Source organism: Narcine bancroftii, chromosome 2, assembly GCF_036971445.1.
Source record: "Narcine bancroftii isolate sNarBan1 chromosome 2, sNarBan1.hap1, whole genome shotgun sequence".
Classification (NCBI taxonomy): domain Eukaryota; kingdom Metazoa; phylum Chordata; class Chondrichthyes; order Torpediniformes; family Narcinidae; genus Narcine; species Narcine bancroftii.
Window position 1 is genome coordinate 24036776 of NC_091470.1, and position 26331 is coordinate 24063106.

At 40.1% G+C, this 26331-nt stretch overlaps 1 protein-coding gene across 6 annotated transcripts in view; it reads right to left on the reverse strand.

Moving 5' to 3' along the window:
* trip11 (thyroid hormone receptor interactor 11) overlaps positions 1–26331 on the reverse strand; it is a 102159-nt gene that overhangs the window by 13426 nt on the left and 62402 nt on the right. For all 6 annotated transcript variants that reach the window (XM_069916117.1, XM_069916114.1, XM_069916119.1 and 3 more), the window contains 3 exons: positions 19953–20056; positions 16272–16371; positions 1777–1858 (listed from right to left, as the gene is read on the reverse strand). In XM_069916117.1, the coding sequence (XP_069772218.1) occupies positions 1777–1858; positions 16272–16371; positions 19953–20056 (286 nt within the window). The remainder of the gene's footprint in view (positions 1–1776; positions 1859–16271; positions 16372–19952; positions 20057–26331) is intronic.

The window sequence follows — 26331 nt, forward strand, 5'->3', positions numbered from 1 at the left end:
TCGACTATTAACCCTGTATTCCACCTTCTGGTTTGTCCTTCCAAAATGCATCACCTCACACTGATCTGGATTGAACTCCATCTGCCACTTTTTCACCCAACTCTGCATCCTTTCTCTATATCTTTTTGTAACCTATGACAACCTTCAGCACCATTCACAACTCTTCCAATCTTCTCATCATCCGAAAACTTATTGACCCATCCTTTCATCTCTTCATCTCAGCCATTTATAAAAATCACAAAGAGCAAGGGTCCAGAACAGATCCCTGAGACACTCCACTAGTCATTGATCTCCAGGCAGAATACTTCCCTTCTTCTATCACTTTCTGCTTTCTACATGCAAACCTATTTTTTTATCCACACAGCTAAGGTCCATGGATCCCATGCTTCACGACTTTCCGAATGAGTCTCTCAAGGGGGACTTTGACAAATGCCTTTCTAAAATACATCTTCAACACTACCCTCATCAGTTTCCTTTGTTAGCTCCTCAAAAAACTCAAATAGACTCGTGAGGCACGACCTTCTCTTCGCATAGCCATGCTGACTATCCTTGAGAAGACTGGACTTCTCCAAATGCTCATAGATCCTATCCTTAAGAATCCTCTCCAATAGTTTGCACACCACTGATGTAAGACTCACCAGTCCGTAATTCCCAGGATTTTCCATATTACCTTTTATTTTTAAAACAAGGGGACTGCATTTGTCATTCTCCAATCCTCACTCTAATCCATACATTATTTTCTGAAACAAAGTATTTATTTAGGACCTCCTCCACCTCCACCACCAGGCACATGTTGCCTTCTTTATTCTTTAGCAGCCTCACCTTCATTCTCTTCATCCTTCTGTTTTTCCCATACACATAGACATAGAACGCCTTGGGGTTCTCCTTAATCCTACATGCCAAGGACTTCTCATGCCCCCTTTAAGCTCTCCCAAGTACTTTCTTAAGCTACTTCCTGGTTACCATATATTTCTCATGAGCCCTTCCTGGTTCCTAAGGGAAACTTTGGGGACATGTTTTTCCACACAGAGGGTGGAGTGACCTGGTAGAAGCAAAACCCGAGGCAGATACAATTACAATATTTAAAAGACACTTGGACAGGTTCATGGACAAGAAAGGTTAGAGGAAATGGCCAAAATGCAGACAAATAGGACAAGCTCAGGAAACCACCTTGATTGGCTTGGATGAGTTGGGCCGAAAGGTCTGTTTAACCTTATGACTCTATTACCTGTCCAGCAGTCTCAGGAGGCTAATTTCATAGATACTGCTTACTGGAATTAGACAACATAAACTGCTACTGCGAGGAGATTCGCAAAGTAGCAAGTCAGGATCTTTGTGAAAGTGGAATTATACTTGTTTAAATTCACATGTGGGATGTGGACATCACTAGAAAACCTAACAAGCATTAGTCAACATTATTAGCCATTCAGCAGGTGATGGTGAGCTGCCCCTTTGAATTGCTGCAATCCACGGAGTGAACATTCACCCATAATGGTGGCCACAAAGAGTTCCATAATTTTGACCCAGAGATTACGAAAACAAATTACACATCCCAAATCAGGATGGCACGCGATTTGCATTTGGTAGTTTTCTCGCACATCTTCCTAAGCTTGTCGTTCTAGTCTGTGACAATCATGTCATTTAAAGTTCAAAATCACCCCATATTTTTAATTATCAATGTTTTTTTTTCTTCTGGACTCCAGAAAATACATTGCTTGGAGTTAATTTGGTTTGAAAAAATCTATGCATTGCTGATGTTAAGAAATAAGTGCTCACTTGTCAATCTTCCCTTCATTGTTGTTGACCAGGTTCAATAATTTTCTCTGTGCATCTTCTAGCATATCATTTTGAGCTATAACTGTAAAAGAAATAGATCCAGTTTATAGAAAATGGCTGAACAGTCAAAGTCAGGCAGAAAATTCCTAACCGGAGAAAACAGTATTGCTCACACTGTATGTGCTCATCCTCAACCAATGAGTATCAGAAGCTAAAGTCAATGGATGCTGAAAGAAAGTTTGGTATTCAGAAGGCCTTATTCTTCTTTCTTTGGCTTGGCTTCGCGGACGAAGATTTATGGAGGGGGTAAAAAGTCCACGTCAGCTGCAGGCTCGTTTGTGGCTGACCAGTCCGATGCGGGACAGGCAGACACGATTGCAGCGGTTGCAAGGGAAAATTGGTTGGTTGGGGTTGGGTGTTGGGTTTTTCCTCCTTTGCCTTTTGTCAGTGAGGTGGGCTCTGCGGTCTTCTTCAAAGGAGGCTGCTGCCCGCCAAACTGTGAGGCGCCAAGATGCACGGTTTGAGGCGTTATCAGCCCACTGGCGGTGGTCAATGTGGCAGGCACCAAGAGATTTCTTTAGGCACAGAACAGGCCAGTTCGGCCCTACTAGTCCATGCCATAGCAAATCCCCACCCTCCTAGTCCCACTGACCAGCACCCGGTCCATACCCCTCTAGTCCTCTCCTATCCATGTAACGATCCAGTCTTTCCTTAAATGTAACCAATGATCCCGCCTTGACCACGTCTGCCGGAAGCTCATTCCACATCCCCACCACCCTCTGCGTAAAGAAATTTCCCCTCATGTTCCCCTTATAATTTTCCCCCTTCAATCTTAAACAATGTCCTCTAGTTTGAATCTCCCCCACTCTTAATTGAAAAAGCCTATCCACATTTACTATGTCTGCCCCTTTTAAAATCTTAAACACCTCTATCAAGTCCCCTCTCAATCTTCTACGCTCCAGAGAAAAAAGCCCCAGTCTGCACAACCTTTCCCTGTAACTCAGACCCTGAAATCCTGTCAACATTCTCATGAACCTTCTCTGCACTCTCTCTATTTTGTTTATATCTTTCCTATAATTTGGTGACCAAAACTGTACACAGTACTCCAAATTTGGCCTCACCAATGCCTTGTACAATTTCATCATAACCTCCCTACTCTTGAATTCAATACTCCGATTTATGAAGGCCAACATTCCAAATGCCTTCTTCACCACACCATCTACCTGAGTATCAGCCTTGAGGGTACTATTTACCATCATTCCTAAATCCCTTTGTTGCTCTGCACTCCTCAATTGTCTACCATTCAATGTATATTACCTATTTATGCCTGCCAAAATATATTGGATATTTATTGGATATGTTATATTCCAATGTCCACACTGCTGAGGAGATCACTTTTCCATTTATTTGGGAACACCAGCAAATGGCAGGGGTTTACATTGTACTCTCTGCATAGCCTGGGAAGCTCAGGAGAACTTCTACTCTGGGCATTTCAGACTTTGGGACCAAGAACAAAAAAAATGAAATCAGCGCCCCGAGAAGATTGGGAGACACCAGTCCTTACATTTCTAAGCCATTGCTATCAATTGAAAGGGCTTAGAATGATATGTACCACATGCAGACAAATAGAATTAGACCAGAATGCCAAATTGGTCAGCGGAGACAGGCTGAGCCGAAGGCTCAGTTCTGTGCTGTACTCATTTCTGGCAGGTCAGAAGATCATGCACCTAATTTCTTAACTTATGGGCATTAAAGGTCACAGCCATGCACTTGGTAGAGTATTTTCTTGAATGAACAAATGCATCTCTAGTATTGGACAAGCAGCAACTTCACACATACTTTTCTCCACCATCTCAAGTCAAATAAAGTTTATTGTCATCTGATTGCAAGGGTTTGGTATGTCAGAAACCCTGGAAAATTTCTACAGATGTGTGGTGGCATGTGTGCTGCCTGGTATGGGGACACCAATGCCACCGATCACAAAGCCCGCATAACGCAGTGGATACAGCCCTGGACATCACAGGAAAAACCCTCTCCACCATCGAAAAGGTCTACAGAGTACCCTGCTGTGGGAAAGCATTAGCAATCATTAACAATCTACCCCACCCAGCACACGCTTTGTTCTCGCTGCTACCATCAGGAAAGCAGTACAGGTGCCACAAGTCTCACACCACCAGGTTCAGAAACAGCTGCTACCCCTCCACCATCAGAATCCTCATCACAAACTCGATCAGGGACTCATTTAAGGACTCTTACCTTTGGACATTTTTTTTTCTCCCCTCAGTTATTTAGTTATTTACATTTCAGTTATTTACATTTCTTTATTTGTTTACATGTGCACATTAGTTTTTTTTTGCCCTACCTATAAGTGGTAAAGCTGCCTGGCCCAGAAGAAAAAAAATCCCAAGGATGTATGTGATGTTTGTTATCAGATATTGAATCTGACATCTGAAAGAGAAAGCGTGTTTTAGCTTGTATAAAAAAGATGAAAGTTGACATTGGTTTTTTTTTTGCAGGAGACTCATTTACTCGAAAAAGAACATTTGAAATTGAAGAGGGACTCTTCAAAAGGAAGAGGAGAGTCAATTTTGATTCATAAGAAAATACCATTTGAACTTGTTTCTTTGTCAGAATCAGTCAGTTGTATTTTAATGATTAATTGTAAATTGTTTGCTGAGCCATGGTCTTTGTTGAATGTGTATGCACCTCATGTTGATGATGAACAGTTTGTGTCTGAAGCTTTCTTAACTTTAGGTCAAGCTAAGGAGAATATTTTGATTGGGGGAGACTTCAATTGTGTGTTAGACCCATTATTGCATAAATTTCCGAAAGTTGTGGAAAAATAAGCAGTAGTTCAAATGGTTTCCTTGATGAAAGACCTGAATTTGATAGAGGTCTGGAGAAGATTAAATCCTACTGAGAAAGATTTTTCATTTTATTCTTCACATCATGATTCATTTTCTAGGATTGACTTTTTTTTAAACCATTAGCACATTTGCAAGCAGGTTTCACTCGAACTGAATATAAGAGTAGGATAATTTCTGACCATTCTTTGCTGTTTATCTCCTGTGCGGGGCCGGAAGTTAATCAATCAATTTTTTTGCTGGAGGTTTAATATAAGGTTATTGAAAAAAAAACAGAATTTGTAAAATTTATTAAGGATCAAATTGCTATTTATTTAGATTTGAATAAGAATACAGTCAGGAGTAATTTTATTGTAAGGGATACTTTAAAGGCATTTCTACATCATCAAATGATTAGCTAGGCATCAAAGGAAAAGAAGAAATTTCTGGTAGAGTCTCAGTTGTTGGAAAAACAAATAACAGTTGGAAAAGGAATTTCAGATGAATTCTACAGAATAAGGCTTTTTTGATAAAGTTGAAGCTAAAATATAATATATTGCAAAATGACCAATTTGAACATTTGACTCAAAGATCTAAGCAACTCGTTACAGAGCACATAATGTCTTGGCATGGCAATTGAAAACTAAACAAGCTTCAAGGATTATTAATGCTGTGAGGAAGGACAATTCAGTTCCTTTTAAACCTCAGGAAATTAATGACCAATTTTTGTCATTTTATTGGAAATTATATGCTTCTGAGGGAGTGCGAGATGAAGGATCTATCGAAGCGTTTTTGCCAGAATTAAATTTCCTTAATATTGAAGGAAGAGGATGTGAGAAAGTTGGATTCTCCTTTTACAGACTTAGAAATAAAGGATGTTATTCAACAAATGCCTAATGGGAAATCTCCAGGAGATGATGGGTTCACTGCTGAATTTTATAGTTTTTTTTATGATGATCTGTCCTCTGAAATCTGAAGTACAACCCAACAAAACAACATTCCCTGGTCCTCAGTGCGAAACATGCAGACACACTGACATGGCATACATACAAACTGTACATACGCAAGACGAGTATTCATATATACAAACACACAAATAAATATTTTTTCATGAATACGAGAGTCTCAGATGGTTCAGGTGAGCAGTTCCTTTGGTCATTTGGTGCAATAATTGAAATAATTCAAGGCTTCTTAGGAAAGAATTTTCAAAATTTATAAACTCTACCATCTAGAAGGTAAATCAATACACAAAATCCATCCAAATTCCTCTCGAGACAAACATTATTATGCTTTGAAAAAATCATTTCCAATCCTTCAAAGCTGTTTGGTCAAAGTTCTGGAGCTGCCCACCAAACAGTTTTGCAAGAACACCTTCGTGACGTGGACTGCAGTGGCTGTCCAGCACCACCTCATGACGGAAAATGAATGGTGGCTCGTAAATATGTACATAGATTAGTATCAATGTGGTAAACTGAAGGGCTTGCTCCAATTCTGTACGATTGAAGTATAACAATTTTGTTTAATGATCTGGCAGACCAAAAAATATTGGAGGACGCCAACTAACCTTTCACTTTGAATCTAGGGGCAGCAGTAAAACTGCTGTCTCACAACCCAGATTCAATCCTGACTTGTGCAATCTGTGGGGAGTGTCCATTTTCTCTGAGGCCAAATGGATTTTCCTCCAGTTATTCAGGTTTCCTTCCACATCTTAAATTCATACAAGTTGGTTCCACTGTAAGTTGGCCATGGGGTGTAGAACCATAGAACACTACAGCACAGAAACAGACCTTTTGCCAAATTATTATTCTGCCTAGACCCATTGATCTGTACCCAGTCCATAGTCCTCCCATCCATGTACCTATCCAAATTTTTCTTAAATGTCAACATTTAGCCCATATTCACCACTTCATCTGGCGCCTCGTTCCACAATCTCACTGTTCTCAGTATGAAGTTCCCTATAATATTTTCTTTAAACATTTCACCTTTCATCTCAACCCATGTCCTCTAGTTCTTGTCTCACCCAACCTCATCGGAAAAAGTCTGCTTGCATTTTCTCTATCTATAGTGGAAATGAGTAGTAGAATCTTGGGGGAGATGGGAGTTGAGAATGCGGGGAAAGAAAATTGGAAAATTAGTGAGGAAATGGGATTGTTATGAACATTAACAAAAAAAACCTTTCCATGCTGCAATGTAACACACAATAATGGTTGTGTTAACAGTGTTGGGCCAAAATAACGCACAACAGTGGGACTACTGTGCATATTAATATTGGGATGGATCAAAATAACTTCATTCTTTTCTGCAGACATACGCATGATAATTCCTGCCTGAGTGAGTGCCGTGAGAAAGTTGTTGAATTAGCTTTGAAAAATAATGCCTTGGTTTAAAATTCCCCATCCTGCTCTTCAAGTTCATGTTTTCATAATCAAGTGGTTTAATAATTCATGTAAATAGTAGTTCCTCATTCCACGGCCTGGATTTTTCTCCCCCGCAGCTGCCAAGAAAGATCCAGCAACATTAAAAATATATAATTAAATTTGTTCAACATACAAAGATCCAAAGGATCTATGGAACCTTCGCTGTGTGGATACAGAATTAGCTTGTCTGGAGAAAACAGAGTAGATAGTGGACAGGAAGTATTCTGCTTTGAGTTCAGTGAATAGTGAAGTTCCACAGGGATCTGCTCTGGGTTCCCTGCTCTTTGTGATTTTTATAAATGACCTGAACAAAGACATAGTGGGACGGGTCAGTAAGTTTGCAAGTTGGAGACATTGTGAAGTATGAAGGCTGTCATAGGTTACAACAGTAAACAGACAGGATGCAGAGTTGGGCGGAAAAGTGGCAGATGGAGTTCAATCCGGATAAGTATGAGGTGTTGAAATTTGGAAGATCAAACTTGATGGCAAAGTACCTAGTTAATGGCAAGATACTTAACAGTCTGGAAGAAGAGGGACCTTGGGGTCCAAATACATACATCTCCCAAGGTTATTAAACGCAGAGTTGTGGGTGCCTGGAATGCAATGCCAGGGGTGATAGTGGAGGCTAGAACAATAGAGCTTTTCAGAAATTCTTGGGACAGGCACATAGATGAAAGAAAAATATTGGGTTATGAGGTCGGGAGGGTTTAGTTATTTTTTGGTGGGTGTATGTGGGTCGGCACAACATTGTGTACTGAAGGGCCTCTGTGCTATAATGTTCTATGTATTCTAGTCCTGAAAGGGTGAGAGCAGTGCTGTTGTTTTTCTTTTTTGTGCATGTTTAATACTATTTAGTTTAACAGTCCTATCCAACAAAAACTATTATTAAAGTAAATCTTATTAAATATTGCCAAAACACCTATCTGAGCATCAGATTCACCTCCAGTGTTTCGTTTCTCCCTATCAACTGCTCCATCATTCAACACTTTTCTGGTTTATGGGATTCCATAAATATCTTACCATTGAGTCAATAAAGGATTTATAGAATGCCTTGGCTTATAATATGGAGTAAAAGATTGAAACAAGCTGCCCAATTGATTAACAAACCAAGCTTCAAGGTTCAAAAAGTCTCCATTTTAACACTGAATTCCATATGTGCCAGTGTATAAGACTTCAAACTTAAAAATGTCACCCCAAAACCAGGAGTCGTCTTAGACGGCAAGTATACAACGCGAACCTCAACAGCGAAGTCCAACTGCCATCGACTTTGAACAGGTGGTTTATTTTAAAATATACCAATAAAATTTAAACCTTCACTGGGTAATTTGGTTTTAAAATATTGTGGCTGCATCACTCCAGAGGTCAGTGGTAAGTGCCAGAGTTGGGGTAGTCTTATACAGAGAGTATAGCTCAAAATCTACATTGTAAGTGGAAATTCAAGGGGTAGGGGAGGGGGCTTGTCTTTTACAAGAGGTTTGTTATATGCTGGGAAATGCAATGCATAACAAATTAAACCATTGAACCTACAGTGCTTAACCAATTTTAAAAAATGAATATATGCTTTCAACCCAGATAACTGTCACTTAGGTGCAATCTTATTAAATTAATTATTAAATTAACTGGAAAGCAGGATTTCATTTGAGAGAATTTGCTAAAGATCGTAAAAACCAATCTCGCAGCTTTACCAATTTCTGTGCCAAAGGTGCTCATTTAAGAACAAGGCATTATCCCAATTGGGATGCAAATATTTCTTTGGTATAATGCGGTTTGCCATGTTTATTGTTTAAAAGAGTTGGTTCCCTTAAATCTTTGTGAATACAAGTGAAAGTGAACTAAACATCTTCATCTGATCCATAGAAATTTTAAACTCTAGAGCCACACTATTCTCACAGGGAATATAGATAAAGAAATGCTCCAATTCAGTGGAAGTGGCAATTTAAAAAAAACTGTCAATTTGCAAGAAAGATCCTTAATTTCATTTCAGACTGTGTACTCACTGAATGTAAATAGATCTAACAATTAAAAATCTTCACAGATGTCTGAAATAGATGTTTTGTAATGTGCCAGCATCTTTCTTCTTCTTTGGCTTGGCTTCGCGGACGAAGATTTATGAAGGGGTAATGTCCACGTCAGCTGCAGGCTCGTTTGCGGCTGACAAATCCGATGTGGGACAGACAGACACGGTTGCAGCGGTTGCAATGGAAAATTGGTTGGTTGGGGTTGGGTGTTGGGTTTTTCCTCCTTTGTCTTTTGTCAGTGAAGTGGGGTCTGCAGTCTTCTTCAAAGGAGGTTGCTGCCCGCCGAACTGTGAGGTGCCAAGATGCACGGTTTGAGGCGATATCAGCCCACTGGCGGTGGTCAATGTGGCAGGCACCAAGAGCTTTCTTTAGGCAGTCCTTGTACCTCTTCTTTGGTGCACCTCTGTCTCGGTGGCCAGTGGAGAGCTCGCCATATAACACGATCTTGGGAAGGCGATGATCCTCCATTCTGGAGACGTGACCCACCCAGCGCAGTTGGATCTTCAGCAGCGTGGATTTGATGCTGTCGGCCTCTGCCATCTCGAGTACTTCGATGTTAGGGATGAAGTCGCTCCAATGAATGTTGAGGATGGAGCGGAGACAACGCTGGTGGAAGCATTCTAGGAGCCGTAGGTGATGCCGGTAGAGGACCCATGATTCGGCGCCGAACAGGAGTGTGGGTATGACAACGGCCCTGTATACACTGATCTTTGTGAGGTTTTTCAGTTGGTTGTTTTTCCAGTCTCTTTTGTGTAGTCTTCCAAAGGCGCTATTTGCCTTGGCGAGTCTGTTGTCTATCTCGTTGTCGATCCTTGCAGCCGAGATAGGTAAACTGGTTGACCGTTTTGAGTTTTGTGCGCCCGATGGAGATGTGGGGGGCTGGTAGTCATGGTAGGGAGCTGGCTGATGGAGGACCTCATCTTTCTAGCAATCAAGCATTTCCATGTTGTAATGTAAACATACAAATGTAATTTTCCATTCAACAAGTTGTGAAGATTCTTCATATTGTCACAATCCTCTATTTCATTATGTAAAAAAAAAATCACTTAATCAAACCACTTATACCATCATCTTGTTCCTTTCTTGGACTCCCATCAAAGCATTCAATCCCCTGAAGAAATATTTTACACAATTTCATCTTGCCCACAGAATTACCATGTATCCTGAATGCTTCTTATAGCCTGATTCTATAATTGAAAGCCAGAGTCATAGGGTCCTGTTCTGTGCTGTTTGTCCTACCTCATTTGTTGACCAACTTGGTGTTCTGGGCTAATCCTATTTGCCGGTAATTGGGCAATAATCCTACTAAACAATTCCAAACCATTTGTCTGCCCAAATGTCTTGAATGGCAGGTTTGCACTTGCTCCGATAACGCTACACAGTTAGCATAGCGGTTAAGTGCAACACCGCTGCAGCACCAGCAAATGGGACTGTTGTTCAAATCATGAGCTACCTGCACGGAGTTTGTACAATGTCTGGGTGAAGGCTTCCCCCAGAGGTTCTGGTTTCCTCTCACAGTTCAAAATGTACTGACGGTTGTAGGTCAATTGGATGCATGGACGTGGTACTTGTGAAAACAAAATTCATGGAGGTCTTTTCAGATATAGACTGGCCTCTGAATGAAAAGGTTGCCTCTTAGGTCCTTCATAAATTTCTCCTGTCTCTTCTTTGCCTCTAGTTCTATTAGATATTTTTTCATCTACTCAGCAACTGACCATTCACTTCATTCCTGTCCCTCATGATTCTATAGGCCTCAAGCTCAGTCCTTCACCCCCCTTCTGGTGATTCTCCTCGGCATCCTATCAACTTATTGATCTCCTTCCTCAAGCTAGGCAACTAGATCTGCACTTAATATTCCAGGTACAGTCTCACCAATGCCTTGTACAACTGTACAATGAAGTCAAGCATTCCAAATGCCTGCTTCACTATCCTGTCCACCTGAGTCACCATTTTCAGGGAACTACTGTGCAAGATGTGCTCTGGTTTGACTTAAAGTGCAATGCCTCACACTTGTCACAGTTAAACTGGCATTTCTGTGACAGACTGTGTTGTTCCTTAAAATGATCCTTTGTACGAGATTTTTACGATTTCTGCATTTCAGAGAATAACTACGACTCACACAGTATTCAAAATGATCAGCATTTGGATTGCAAAGTTTTGAAATAAACATGGAATTTTAAATTCCATGTTTAAAATTCCATATCTTCCCCGAAGGGATTCAAATTCATGTCTCTGATTCAACAGTCCAGATTTCTCACTTCTAATCAAATAATTTGTGTACTATTGTTACAAGAACAATCACTTCAAAGTTTCTTTACTGTCATGTAATAAAAACAGTGCAATATTAAATGGAATTTGCTTTTGTCTGTGGTAAGACAGATTTGCCACTGGCAGAAACTGGCTGAAGTGTCTCTTATCGTAAGAGAAAGAGAAGCAAAAGAGAGTTCCCACAGGGTCACTGAATAACCATGGATTTTTCTCCTGCTTTCCCGCGGCCCTTAAAGTCACACAGGATCCAGACCAAACCATCAGCAGCCCGAGGTCCAGGTCCGAACGTCCAACATAATCTGCCTTCGGCACCCTCTTTTGTCCCGTTTCCATTACTGACCAGTCCCTTCAGCCAATCTCGAGCTGGTCTCCAGCTGGGTGTGAATCCCAGACAGCAGCAGCCCACAGCCAGTGCAGTATCCTCATCTTAAATTGCCAACAGCCCACCGCCTGTGTATCCTTCAGCCCCAGAACCCCTCACCTGTCCGCCTCCATGGTCACCTACCCATGGGTCATCTCCTCTGCTTCTCTTTCTCTTCTCTAAATTTAACATGTAATGAGTAGAGTGTGATAAATATCTAAGTTGAAAGTGGCTTTGAATACTTGTCCGCTTTGCTTTATAAGCCCAGGTAGCTGCATACAGCTTTCAGATTTCACCAAGAGCACTGAAAGAAGAAAACATCTGCATTTTTATGCATCCTTCCAGCCTTGGAGTATTTTAGAGCTCTTTCGGGTGTTTCTGAACTGAAAGTGTACTCAAGGGGTTAATACGAGGGAAGAATTTATTTTTTCTTGTTCAAGTTGGCTTCCTTTTATATACACTGCCAATTGTTTCTTTATCTGTGGCCAGCAAAACATTTTTTCAAATTCCACTTCTGTTGCCAGACACACTGCTGCTTGCTATCAGTCAATCAACTGCATGCCTCTTTCACAATTTATTTTTTGAACCACTACTTATTTCCTTTCAAGCTCTTCGCCCTTTGCTATGTCCATATTTAGCAAACTTGCTTCACATCCATATTAGACACATCCAAAGTAATTCAAGAGGTCAATTTGAAATGGATCAAAAATATCACAATACTTCTCATACATTTTAATGCAAATACTGCATTCCCTGGTCAGTGATGTGCTTTTCACAACCTCACAAAACAAATTATGCTACATTCAATACTGTTCTTTTCAGTAACAAACCCTTAGCAATTCAGGCAGCATCCATGGAAGGTGATAAACAGTCAACGTCTCAGGCTGAAAACACCACATCAGATGCCAGAATAAAAGGGTTGGGGAGGGGGAGGGAATGAGCACAAGCTGACAGGTGAATACAGGTGGTCAGGGGCAAGTGGTGGGGGGTGGGGGGGGGAGTAAAATGTGATAGTGTAAGAAATTAAATGATAGGAGGAAGAGGCAAGTGGCTAGGAGAGGACAGCAAATCATGGAAAGAAGGGAAAGAGGAGGTAGAGAGTTAGAAGAAGTAAGATACCAGGGTCCAGCAGGTTGAGAGGGCAGAAGAGAGGAAACGCTTAAAAGAGGTAACAGGTCACAGAAATCAGTAAAAGCCAGGGTAGAAAACAAAAGCAGGGGGTGGGGGGAAGATTACTAGAAATTGAAATGTATCTTGATACCATTTAGTTGGAGTCTGCCAAAAAGGTGCATTCCACCCCACCCCCACCCCCACCCCCATCATTAGCTTGCCTCCTCCCCCTCACACTTTTATTCTGGCTTCTGCCTGCTTTCTTTCAAGCCTTGATGAAAAGTTTCCAGCCTGACACATTCACCGTCTTTTGCTTTCCATGGATGCTGCCTTACCCACTGAGTTCCTTTTGCATTTTGCACGTTGCTCCAATTTACCAATTTATCTGCAGTCTTTCTTGTTGCCAACCATTTTCTTTACTTGCTTTTTGATCAAGATTTCCTTTTACTTTTTGTTTTATCAATCAAGAAACAAAGTAAGCACACAATACAGATACAGCCATTATCATGGGTGACTTAAATATGTATGTGGATTGGGAGAACCAAACTGATCACAAAACAGAGAGGGATTTAATTTTTTTTTTATTTAAGTTTTGACATATGGCACCGTAACAGGTCCTCCTTGCCCACAAATCCATGCCACCCAAATGACCTACGAAGTCCCTTTGTTTTGAAGAGTGGGAGGAATCCAGAGCGCTCGGAGGAAACCCACGCAGACATGGGGAAAATATACAAGCTCCTTATTGACAGCATGTGATTCAAACCTGGGTCGCTGGTGCTGTAATAGCTTTGCACTAACCATGCCAATGAAGTATGTAAGGGATAGCTTCTTTGACCAATATGTCTGGGAAGCAACTAGTGACCAGACAATCCTAGATTGGGTATTGAGCAACGAGGCAGGATTAATTAGCAGTTTTGTTGAGCAAAGTCCTTGGGGAAGAGTGACTGCAATATGATGAAAGTTTTTACTAGGATGGAGTGACGCTGTTAATTCAGAGACTTAAAGAAACATAATTATGATGCTAAATGGCACATATTGACTAAGATAGCATATGCTCAATGGGTTGACAGTTGATAGACACGTGCAGATATTTAAAAATCACATGGAGGAACTTCAAAAGCTGTACAAGGCAGCTTTGGGGTGTTTACCCATGTCCCAAGTTTCAATTCATTCATGTTCTGCCTTATGAGTGAGGAGGTTGAGAAGCCAAGTATGCAGTCAGAAATTAAATAAGAACCGGTTATTTGCCATCATAGAAAATAGGTGTGGGAGTAGGCCATTCAGCCCTTCAAGTCTCTCCACCATTCAATATGATCATGTGACTTCAGCACTCAATGTCTGCTTTCTTTCTGTACCCCTTGATCCCTTTAACCATCAGGGCTACATCAGACTTCCTTTTGAATATATCCAATGAACTGGCCTCAAGAACCATCTGTGACAGGGAGTTCCACAAGTTCACAATGATGAAAAAATTTCTATTCATCTTAGGCCTGTGACACCCCCACCCCCAATTGTGGGTGTAATTAAAACCGAGCTTGTAGCTGTACTAGATCCTTGAACATGTAACATTCACAGTACAGCTGAAGGGAAATGGAGCTTTAATGAGGACAATGAAATAAGTAACAGTGGTGGATGACAGAGAGAGTTTCCATCAGTTTAAGAAGATGTTAGCCATTTTCAATCTTGTCTGATTCAAGGTCAATGGGGCAATAATGTTACAGAATATTAAAAGGCATTTCATGGATGACCAAAGCTCAGTTAAAGTGAATTTATATAAATTGTTAGAAAAAGAATCAAAATACCCAGGTGTTGTTTTGGTGTGGCTGAGGCAGCATCTTAATTCTCTGTGTTCTGTCTGCAGGTTCAAGTTGTTAACAATTTTAATTCCCTGAACCATTCCCACATGGACATATCTGTCGTGTCTCATCCACTGTCAGATTGAGGCGAAACAAACTTGAGGAACAACACATTGGATTCTTCTTGGGTACCCTTAAACCCATTGATTTTCCAATTAGAGGTAACCCCAAACTCATCTGGTTCCAGTTTTTATTTTTTCTACTCCCTTTCTTGCTTTTTCTCTCAACCTCAGCCCTCGCTGTGATCCCTTCCTTTACATGTTTCTCCATCTCTCCAACTTTCCATCCAATTATCACCTGGTCGGCCCTCCTCACCTACTTCCTTTCTTCCCCCCCCCCCCCACCCTCTCCTTGATATCAATCTCTTCCCCCTCTAGTCTCAATGAAGGGGCCTGACCTGAAACGTTGACTATTTCTCTCTCCATGGATGCTGCCCCTGACCTACTGAGTCCCTCCAGCTTCTCATTCTTTGCTCAGGATCCCAACATCTGCACTTTTGTGTTTCTTATAAATCTTGTTTTCTGAGATTGAAGGGGGAAATGTTTAGGGGAAGCATGAGGAGGAATTTCTTCACTCAGAGAGTGGTGGGAGTGGAGAATAAGCTTCCAGCTTAAGCGGGTTCGATTTTAATATTTAAGGAAAAGTTGGATAGGTATATGGACGAGAGGGGCATGGATGATTATGAGCCAGTGCGGGTCAATGGGACTAGGTGGGAGAAGGTGTTCGGCGTGGACTAGAAGAGCTGAACTGGCCTGTTTCTGTGCTGTAATAGTTATATGATCTTATATATGGTCCTTCCAAGGTGATTTATACCAAAAGCTTCAAGAGCATCCTAATGTAGCTGACATGCCAATGCATCTTTCCATAAACCACCTAACAGAGACGACAGAGAAATAAGCCTTGACTTGTATTTAATGACCTTGCAAGACCCTCCATTGGTAAATGAGAACAAATTGGCATTTTTCTGCAGAAATGATACTGTAACATTCAAAACAGGTCATGTGGTGATATTCAAGTTCTTTGAACTCAGCATTAATGAATGCTAAGTCTGCATGCTATCAACATTTCAACAGTTTGTGAACATAAAGCATCCTCACTACAGCACCAACTGGTAGTAGTACGGGAGAGACAGGTACTTTGAAGAAAACCGTCAGGCATATCTGAGATTTTTAATATGCATTTTAATTTCATGACATCTTTAGTAATGGAGTTTATTAATATGATAAGCACATACTCCCACCAAAGAAAGTGTTGTACGCATATCAAAGATTCAAACAAGAGGCATTTGGCTTTTTCCTTTAAAATGAATTTGTAATGGCAACGGTAGAGTTTGCGGAGATGAAGGGCAGATAGGCTCATCTCGCAGAGCAACATGGTTAGTGTAAAGCTATTTCCAGCACCAGTGTCCTGGGGTCGGATTTGACACTGTCTGACAGTTCTCCGGGTGCTCCTGTTTCCTCCCACCCTCCAAAACATACAGAGTTCGTAGGCTAATGGGTGTATTTGGGCCCCATGGGCTCATAATCCAGAAGAACCTGTAACCATACTGCATCTCCAAATTAAAAAATAAATAAATATGGAGAACCTTTCTAATAAATTAGTTACAGAAGAAAAGTAATTACCTTGGTTTTTAAGGTCGTCCATCTGTTCCTCTTTGAGATCCAACTGCTCAGTTAGTCTTGATGCAGAACCCAAAGCAGTATTTGCTTCCTGGAGGTGCTCCTGCAGAGGGTAAAAAAAAAAAGTAATTAGTAACCAAACCAGATAGGAAGCTTAAAATCTATTTTTAATTTCCCTGAAACAGGAAAAACAAAAATGAGGATCCTAAAGTTAGCCAATTGTCATTAAAAGAAAAAGTAATCTGGTTCAGCAATAGTCTTATGAAGGATGTCTGCCTTCATATCCATAGAATTACACAGCATGGAGACAGGCCATTTGGCATGGGTGGAAACTCATTCATGTTGACCAATGACCTTCTGTAGTAATGCTATCCTCCAGCCTTCTGTCTCAGCATTTCTCGACATTTCTTAAATGCTGTCAACACCCCAACTTCCACCACTCTCTCAGACAATAGAGACCAGATACTTACCACTCTATGAACGAAGACAGTCCCCTTCTGTCCAGTCAAAATCTCCTCCCTTACCCTAAGCCATGTCATTTAGTTTTGTGGATATTCTGACCAAGGTTTTCTCAAATTGGAGCACAACTTTAGTAAAGTTTTTGACAAAGTTCCCCACAGGAGGTTAGGAAAAAAGGTGGAGGCATTAGGTATAAATGAGGAGGTAGTGAAATGGATTCAGCAATGGTTGGATAGGAGGTGTCAGAGAGTAGTGGTAGAAAATTGTTTGTCCAATTGGAGGCCGGTGACTAGTGGAGTTCCTCAGGGATCGGTCCTGGGTCCACTATTGTTTGTTATATATATTAACGATCTGGAAGTAGGGGTGGAGAATTGGATAAGCAAGTTTGCGGATGATACAAAGATTGGTGGTGTTGTGGACAGTGAGGAAGATTACCGTAGATTAAAAGGTGATTTAGGAAGGCTGGAGGTGTGGGCTGAGAAATGGCTGATGGAATTTAATACAGATAAGTGTGAGGTGTTACATTTTCGAAAGGCAAATCTAAATAGGTCATATGCATTAAATGGTAGGCTATTGAGATGTGCAGAGCAACAAAGGGATTTAGGAGTGATGGTAAATAGTACCCTCAAGGGTGATACTCAGGTAGATGGTGTGGTGAAGAAGTCATTTGGAATGTTGGCCTTCATAAATCGGAGTATTGAATTCAAGAGTAGGGAGGTTATGATGAAATTGTACAAGGCATTGGTGAGGCCAAATTTGGAGCACTGTGTACAGTTTTGGTCACCAAATTATAGGAAAGATATAAACAAAATAGAGAGAGTGCAGAGAAGGTTCACAAGAATGTTGACAGGATTTCAAGGTTTGAGTTACAGGGAAAGGTTGTGCAGACTGGGGCTTTTCTCTGGAGCGTAGAAGATTGAGGGGGGACTTGATAGAGGTGTTTAAGATTTTAAAAGGGACAGAAAGAGTAAACGTGGATAGGCTTTTTCAATTAAGAGTGGGGGAGATTCAAACTAGAGGGCATGGTTTAAGATTGAAGGGGGAAAATTATAAGGGGAACATGAGGGGAAATTTCTTTACGCAAAGGGTGGTAGGGATGTGGAATGAGCTTCCGACAGATGTGGTCGAGGCGGGATCATTGGTTACATTTAAGGAAAGACTGGATAGTTACATGGATAGGAGAGGACTGGAGGGGTATGGTCCGGGTGCTGGTCAGTGGGACTAGGAGGGTGGGGATTTGTTACGGCATGGACTAGTAGGGCCGAACTGGCCTGTTCTGTGCTGTAAGTGGTTATATGGTTATGGTTATATGGTTAACTTTCCAGCTGTGCATTCTATTCTCTGACTATTGAAAGCCAATCTCCCACATTCTTTCTGAACCACATTATCTACCCCTATTGCCACCTTCAAGGATTATGGACATACTCCATGGTTCCTCTGTCCCTCAACACTCCCACAGACCCTGCCATTCAAGGTGGATGCTCCAGCCTCATTAGTACTCCCAAAATCCATCATCATACATTTGTCGGTATTACGCTTTCTCATCCAACTTAATATCAGCAACAACATTTGGTAGTATGTTGAAATTTCTCAATGGCAGGGTTATTCAAAAACATCCACAGAAAAGCTGAAGGCCCCAAAGAAACAATAAACTGACTTGAGAGGAAAGTATAGTTAATGCATTGAGATCATAACCATCTGCTTAAAACTGCTCTTAATAAACAAATAAAGCGCTATTTCTTTGGCAGAATTTCAACAATCAAAACAAACATTTTAATATAAAAATCACCATGAAGTATCCAAGGACTGGTTTTTGATGTTTTGCAATGGTTAATGTGGCAATAAACCTATTAAGGACTTCAAATGGCATTGCATGCAATTACATCAATTGAAGCCAGGGCTTAAATAATTGATGTGACCACCGAGGTGGAGAAATTTGCTTTCTATTGCCTGCACTAAATCTGCACACTTAATAACAGAATCAGTTTCATACAACAGGGACACAGGCCCTCCGGCCCAAACCTCCTATGCTGACCATCAAGTCCCATCTACACTAGTCCCACTTGCCTGCGTTTGGCTCGTATCCGTCCAAACATTTCTACAATGAAACAAAAGCACCTGGTTCAATTACCTCCTCCAGCAACTTGTTCCGTACACCCATCATCCTCTGTGTAAAGAAAGAAGTTACTCCTCCGGTCCCAGTTAAATCTCCCTACCCCAGCCCTTGTCTTAAAACTATTAACGGTTACCAATTCTCCTCTGGGCATTAGACTCTGCATTCCTCTTCTACTTTTGTACACCTCTATGAGGTCACCCTCACCCTCCTGCACTCCAAAAAAAATAGAACACTAGCCTGCTCAACCTCTCTCTATAGCTGAGGCCTGCAAGTTCTGGCAATATTCACACAAATCTTTGCACCCTCTTGAACTTGACAACATATTCCCTTTGGCGTGGTAACCAAAACTGAAGATAATATTCCAAATGCTGCCTTCCCAACATCTTATACAACTGCAACATGATCTCCCAACTTCTAATACTCTGACAAATATCAAGGCCAATGTTCAGAAAACCTTTTTGACCACCCTATGTACTTGTAACTCCTCTTTCAAGGTACTATGCAATAGTACTCTTAAATCCCTCTGCTCTACAACATTCCCCAGAACGCTACCATTCACTGTGTAGGTCCTATCCATGTTAGCCTTCCCAAAATGTAACACCTCACTTTTCTTTGTATTGAATTTCATCAGCCCAGTGCCAAACTGATCATGATCTGCTGCAACGTTTGGGTGCCATCTTCACAGTAGAGTCATAACGCAAACTTGCAAATCTAATTGTGCATTGTATTCAGTAGATCAGTTCCACCGAAATCAATGGATCAGAATTTCAGGAGGAGCGTACAATCTGCTGCTGCTATTAAATAGCTACACAATTAATAATGTTCATCCATCATCGTCGATGAAGACCTCGACACCATTAGTCACTTTAAGATTGGATGTGGTGTTTCTGAAGATGACTGGTCAAGCCAATTCGGGCACAGAATGTCCTGGCACATGTTGCATAGACATGTGCAGGCACTGCAGATGGCTCTGGATTTGCACATGCACAACTAATGTAAATTGAAAAGAAAATATTCCATGAGCTGCAGCACATAACTGATCCAGAATCTCACAAAATAGCTTCTAGTAAATTACCTGGTTCCAAAAATCTGACAAATTTTTCCCTTACCTCTAATTCTGCCACTGTTTTCTCAAGGCTTGATGCTTTTTCCTTCCACTCTGCAATGTCTTTCTGATATTTCTCCAATTCAATTGCATACATCGCTTTTTCCTCTGCATATATTGGCACACAAAATAAAGAGACATAAAATGAACAAAATCCATCTTCATAATTAGCATGGAATTAAATACTATAATCCAGGATCAGAAATCTAGCACATTTTTAAAAGAAAACGAAAGACATCCAAGTTGTCATCACAGAAAGTAGGGGGGGGAAAGAGACAATGAATAAGTAAAAATATTTAATTACTGTGGAGGCTCAAATATTCTGTTTTTTAAACTTTAAGATTTTATAACATGAATAACATATAGGATTACATTTAAAAAAAATTAAGAATAAAATAATAAAATTACAATACAGTATCAGTAATCCAAATAAACTATACCCTCCCCAATAATTATTACACATTAATAACCCAACTCAAATTAGTCCAACCCCCCTTTCCCCCCCAAAATAAAGAGTGAAGAATTAATAAAGTTAATAATATGTGAGAAAAAAAAACCCACTTACAAAAAAATACTAACAAAAAGAAGAGTAATTAATACTAAGATATCAGACTTAAAAAACATATTTAAATCAAACTTAAATGCATATATTTAACAAACGGAGTTAAGATGAAACATATATTTAACTCAAACTTAATATAAAAAAATTAGTAAAGTTAGTAACATTATCAAAAATTCTTAAACAATAATCAATTCTTAAAAAAAATTGTAGCATGGAAAAAAAAGATGAAAAAAAAACTCTCTATAGAGATAAACCTTCATCAAATATCAACTAACTTCACATCTATCATCCTATTAGTCACATAAACCACCATCTTAAAACAAAATTCAAACCTCATTAAGCATTGTACAATTCAATTTTAGTACTCTTCCACCATTTTTCCCTTTTACTCTTGAATAGTTATCCAGTAAAAGCTCCAATACCACATTTAAATATCCCCAATCATTACGTTAAAATTCAGATATCCAAATAATAAAAACACATCTACAACGAAATCTATATCTTCAACAAATGGAGCATAAACCAAACAAAATTCAAGCCTTATTAAGAATTGTACAATTCAATTTATAACTTTCACCATTATTCCCTTCGTTCTATAACTAAAATAGCAAAATAATATACACCAGAATTACCATTCCTTTCACCTTAAAGTTAAAGAATATAAAAAAAACTTATCCATCCCATTCACATTTAAATTTCAGATATTCCTTATCGACTGAATAAACTTTACAAAAAAAAAACCACATCACTTTTTAGTTTTTTAAACAATCATATACTTTCTTATACTTTTTTTATATTTAAACAAAAAAAAAACCCCTTCACTCTTTAATCTAATAATACAAAAAAAAGGAAAAAAAAACAGGTAGGAGGTTAAAAATACCCCCTCCCGTCTAAACCGCGCAATGCGGTAACTCCCAAAAAAAAATGGGTGTGAGATAACTCACACGTAGCAGATGACTTTCAGGAAATAGTGCCTATCCAGTTCTCTCCCCCAACTCTCACTTCATCTTAAACTAACATCATCATTATTTAATATCCATTTTTAAAAAAAAAACATTAGAAAAAAAAAGACAGCTCTTCTTTTAATCAGCTCCAACTGCCGAGTCACCATTACAACTAATCCTTCTTGGAGCACGGCTCTTTTCTTCCATCTCTTGTCTCTCCTTAGAGATCGCGGCGGACTATGTCTCTGTTGAAACTGAGTAATTGGCAGCTCTTGAGCAAATGCTATAGCTTCCTTTGGAGAATCAAAGAACTTTGGTTGGCAACCATCTTGGAAAACCTTCATAACAGCTGGATATCTAAAGGTTGCCTTATAACCTTTCTTCCACAACAACTCTTTAGCAGGATTGAATTCCCGTCGTTGGAACATAACTTCTTGACTCAAATCCGCATAGAAGAAAACTCGATTATTTTGAATCAGCAAGGGTGATTTTCTCTGTTGTGCATTTCTAATAGCCACTCGTAAAATTATTTCTCTGTCGTAATAATTCAAGCAACGAACCAAAACAGGTCTTGGACTTTGACCTGAAATAGGTCTTCTACGCAAGACTCTGTGAGCACGTTCCAGTATTATACCTTCCGGGAAATGTTCTTGACCCAGCACCTGCGGAATCCATTCAGTAAAAAATTTTCTTGGGTCTGGTCTCTCCATACCTTCCGGCAAACCAATAATCTTTATATTGTTCCGTCTGGATTGGTTTTCCAAATAATCAATCTTTTTCACCAAATTTTTATTTTGAGTTTGTAAGTCTTCGACCATTTTGGTCACATCAAAAACTTGATCCCGTATTTCGTCTATATCTTCTTCACACGAATTAAATTTATCTCTCACTTCAAGCTTAAAAGCTCCAAACTCAGCCATCTGTTGAGAATGTATTTTCACCACAGAGTATTAAACCTCGTACCAAGTTCAGTCATAATCTTGGATAATCCCTGCATTGTATAAGATGATTTAGATTCAAGATTCACAAAAATCTTTTCAATTGGAAGAGATTTTGGCTCAACAGATTCCTGCTTCTTCTGCATAACCAAAGGATCTTCTGTTCCTTCCTTCATTCTGGTTGCCTTCCTTGTAGTATGACTGCGTGTGAAAACCCCAGCCACAGCCTCTCCAGCAATGACTGGAGGACGCTGGCCGGGGTTTTCCCCAGTCCATAATGTATTAAGTTCTCCCAGTACATCAAGTTGTATAGGTTCTTCTATCTCAAAAGATGCAGTTTGCAGCACCATCTCTACAGTTGACAAATGCCTTTTGAGTAACTCTTTGTTCTAAAGGCTGTTTGGCGCCCTCTTTAGGGGGCTCTACCGATGTAACATAGAGCTCTACATCCGAACACTGTACCTCTCTCCTGGGATCCATTTCACGCTGAATCCCGGTATCTTTCCTGTAGGTAGGCTCCAAAACTTGAACTTCTGGAAAATGTAGTTTTTTGATGATCTGTTGTCGTTTTTTTTTGCTCTTTTCCACCAATTGTACCATCATAAGTTAAATTAACAGCACTGAAATTATCTAAACTTTTAAAGAATTTTAACGGGCATTTCTAGACAAAACGATAAGATAAGAGTCAGGAGACGACTGGAAGGCACGTCTGATCCTTACGCCATTTTGCCACGCCCCCCCGAGGCTCAAATATTCTTAATAATCATAAACATTCAAGCCACAGTTTGCAATTAATTGACCCTAACCAGAGAGATACTGGAGGTGCCTCATTTGTCTCTAATATCTCATGGGATAGTGATAGAACAGAAAGAAAGAAGGTAAAGGTCCCTGTATGAAGTGATCCACATCAGAATTTAATTTATTTACCACATGGAAGATGCCAACTCCAGCCATTGGAACCTGTACCACCCAATGAACTTACCAGCTCCACGTGTTTTTGGAAGGTGGGAGGAAACTGGAGCTCCCTGGGGAAAACTCGTGCAGATCACAGGGAGAATGTTAAAAACTCCTTCCAGTGCTGGATTTAAACCTGAGTCACTGGCGCTACAGTACTGCCACCCCACGTAGAGAACTATAAGAGTTAATGGGATTTGTTGGAATAAGCCAAAACTAATTTCACCTCATTTCCTTCAGTTTTATATCTACATGCAATTTTCCACTCCTTCAACAATAGTTTGTACTGCAACAATCCATTGAACAAAGTATTTTTATTTTCTTCTCAGAGTTAATTTTAAATTAATTCCTCCTTGGCACCAAATCCGAGACCTGTTTTTTTTTTTTAAAAACACACATCTCTAAATGAGCAAGTCCCATGTTCTAATCAATGATTATACCTTCATGATTTGTGTTCTGGGTCTTGATGTTTTTCCATCATTTCACATCTTTGCTCTGAAACAATGGCACTCAACTGCAACTGCCTTCTGACCACCCCAGTCTACTTACTTACGTGCTTTTGACCAACTTCAACTGTTCTTTAATCTTCGCAACAGACATCCACCCTCCTTGCTTCCTATAATTTTGCAACTGTGCTTTCATTTATTTTTAAGCAGTGTGCTGAATAAATCTAACAACGGCAAAATAAATAAATAAATAACCCGTGTGGTTGCACGCATTATATGCATAAATGTACGGTATTCAACTCTAGAATGATATTCATGTATTGGTAAATAGGACAGAGCTTACTCCTCGGTGATGCATTTCTATCGGACTTGCAAGGCCAGGAAATAAGCAGCGGTTGCTAGTTACAGAAAGTTCAAAAGGATGATATGGCAAAGAATTCCTGAAGGTACCACCACAGGTAGATAAGGTGGTTCAGGTGGCATACACAATACCTGCCTTCATGAGCTATGCTAGGGAATTCAAGACCAGGTACGACATGGTATAACTAGATTCAGTAAAACCCCTGTTATGTAGAATTCAAGCAACTGGCAAAAAATGTGGAAAATTAATGGGTAAAAATACGAAAGTTGAAAATTGGCGCACCTCACTGGTAGTTTGCCAATTATGCATGAAACAATCTCTAGCAACCATAAAATTACTTATCTGGCATTAATTAATCCCCATAGGTGTTGGATACCAAGAGTTTACTGTAAAACAATCGCAATACTTCCCATTCAGAAGAAACCAATAATACAGAAGACAATGCAGAGGGGATTCACCAGGACATTGTCTGGGGTGGAACATTTTAACTATGAGGCGAGAGATGGATTTTTTTGGTTTCCTTAGAGAGAGAAGAACATTGGAAGACCTGAGACTGTCTGATCTCGGAAGCTAAGCAGGCTCAGAACTGGTCAGTACTTTGAGGGGAGAACACCTAGGAACACCAGGTGCTGTAGGTTTCTGTGAGGAGCCCTGGACAAAGTAGCGACTTTCTCTGTGCCTTACAGTAAACAAAAGTTAAAGTGTTTCATGTACCTAACATTCTAACTTTAGTATTACATAACAATAATGGAACCTTTATCTTTACCCAATTGGGGTATGCAAAATGAGGGACACGAACAGAGTAAGTAGCAAATAACCTTTATTTTAGCAGACGTACTCATGTCTATAGTGCATGGGTTCGTGTTGAAGGTTGGGAGAGTTAGAGGGGAACTGAGAATGATTTTTTTTAAAACCCAGTGTGGTTGAAATTAGAAGTGCATTGCCTGGGGAGATCGGAGTGGAATAATTTGAGGAGACCTTGAAACACCATGTCAAACACTAGAAAATGGATTAGTGTAGAGGGATATTTGATGGCCAATAGAGGCATGATGGGTAAAAGACCTGTTTTGTGCTTTACGCCTCTTTGACAATATTTCCCATTCATCTGAGTTTTGTAGATTTACCCTTCGACCTTGAATTTTCAATCATGCTGATTCAGCACCATTTGTGCTTGTGGTTTATTATGTCCAGGCTTTAAAAATCCATTCACCCATTCCATCTACTATAATGATCTTGGTTAAATAGCTCTCCCTCTAAAATTAATTTAGACAGTCACAAAAATGTGGAATGGAAACAGGCCCTTCAGCTCAACAATCCATTTACACTAATCCTTAAATTAATCCCATATTTTTTATTCTTTCTACATTCTCATCAACATCCCCTAGATTCTACCACACATCTACACACTAGGGACAATTTTCACTGGTTAATTAACTCAGTTACCCATAAAAGAAGAGCATACAAAGACCACACAGCAGCACTCAAAGTCAGAATTAAACTGAGCTTTCTGGCTGAGAGGTGATGTTTGACCTTGGAAAATATGCTGCCCAAATGTGCAAAACCAAATACCGTAAATATTAAAGTATAATGTGAAAAAAATTCCCATTTTTTTTCCCCTCAAAAAAAGGGGGGGGGGGGTCACATTATACACAGGAGTAAAATTTAAAAAAAATTTCTGCCACCTGCGACTCGGGCCGGAGAGACCTCAGCGTGACTCAGGCGGGTGAGGGGAGGGGGTGTCATGAGAGACATCGCGAATCGGGTGGCCGAGCGGGCGGAGAGATGCCAGCGCGATTCAGGTGGGTGAGGGGAGGCAGAGGGTCGTGAGAGACGGCAGCGTGGCTCGGGCGGATGAGAGGGATCGTGTTATACATGGGGGTAAAACTTTTTTCCCCCCCAAAAAATGGGGGGAGGGTCGCATTATACACGGAATGCATTATACACGAATATTTACGGTATTCATTCCGTTCTAACTCACCAGTTAATCTTATCCTTTTGGCATTTGTGCCAGTTGAAAAGGTAAATGTCAGAATACAGATCACTAAGACCGTCTATGGGGAATCCAAATCTATAGCTGTGGATTATTCCACATAGAAGTTCACTTGGATAAAAGAGATGGAACTGAACAGATCCAAGCCACTGCACCTGTACAAAATGTGCAAAACCAAATACCGTAAA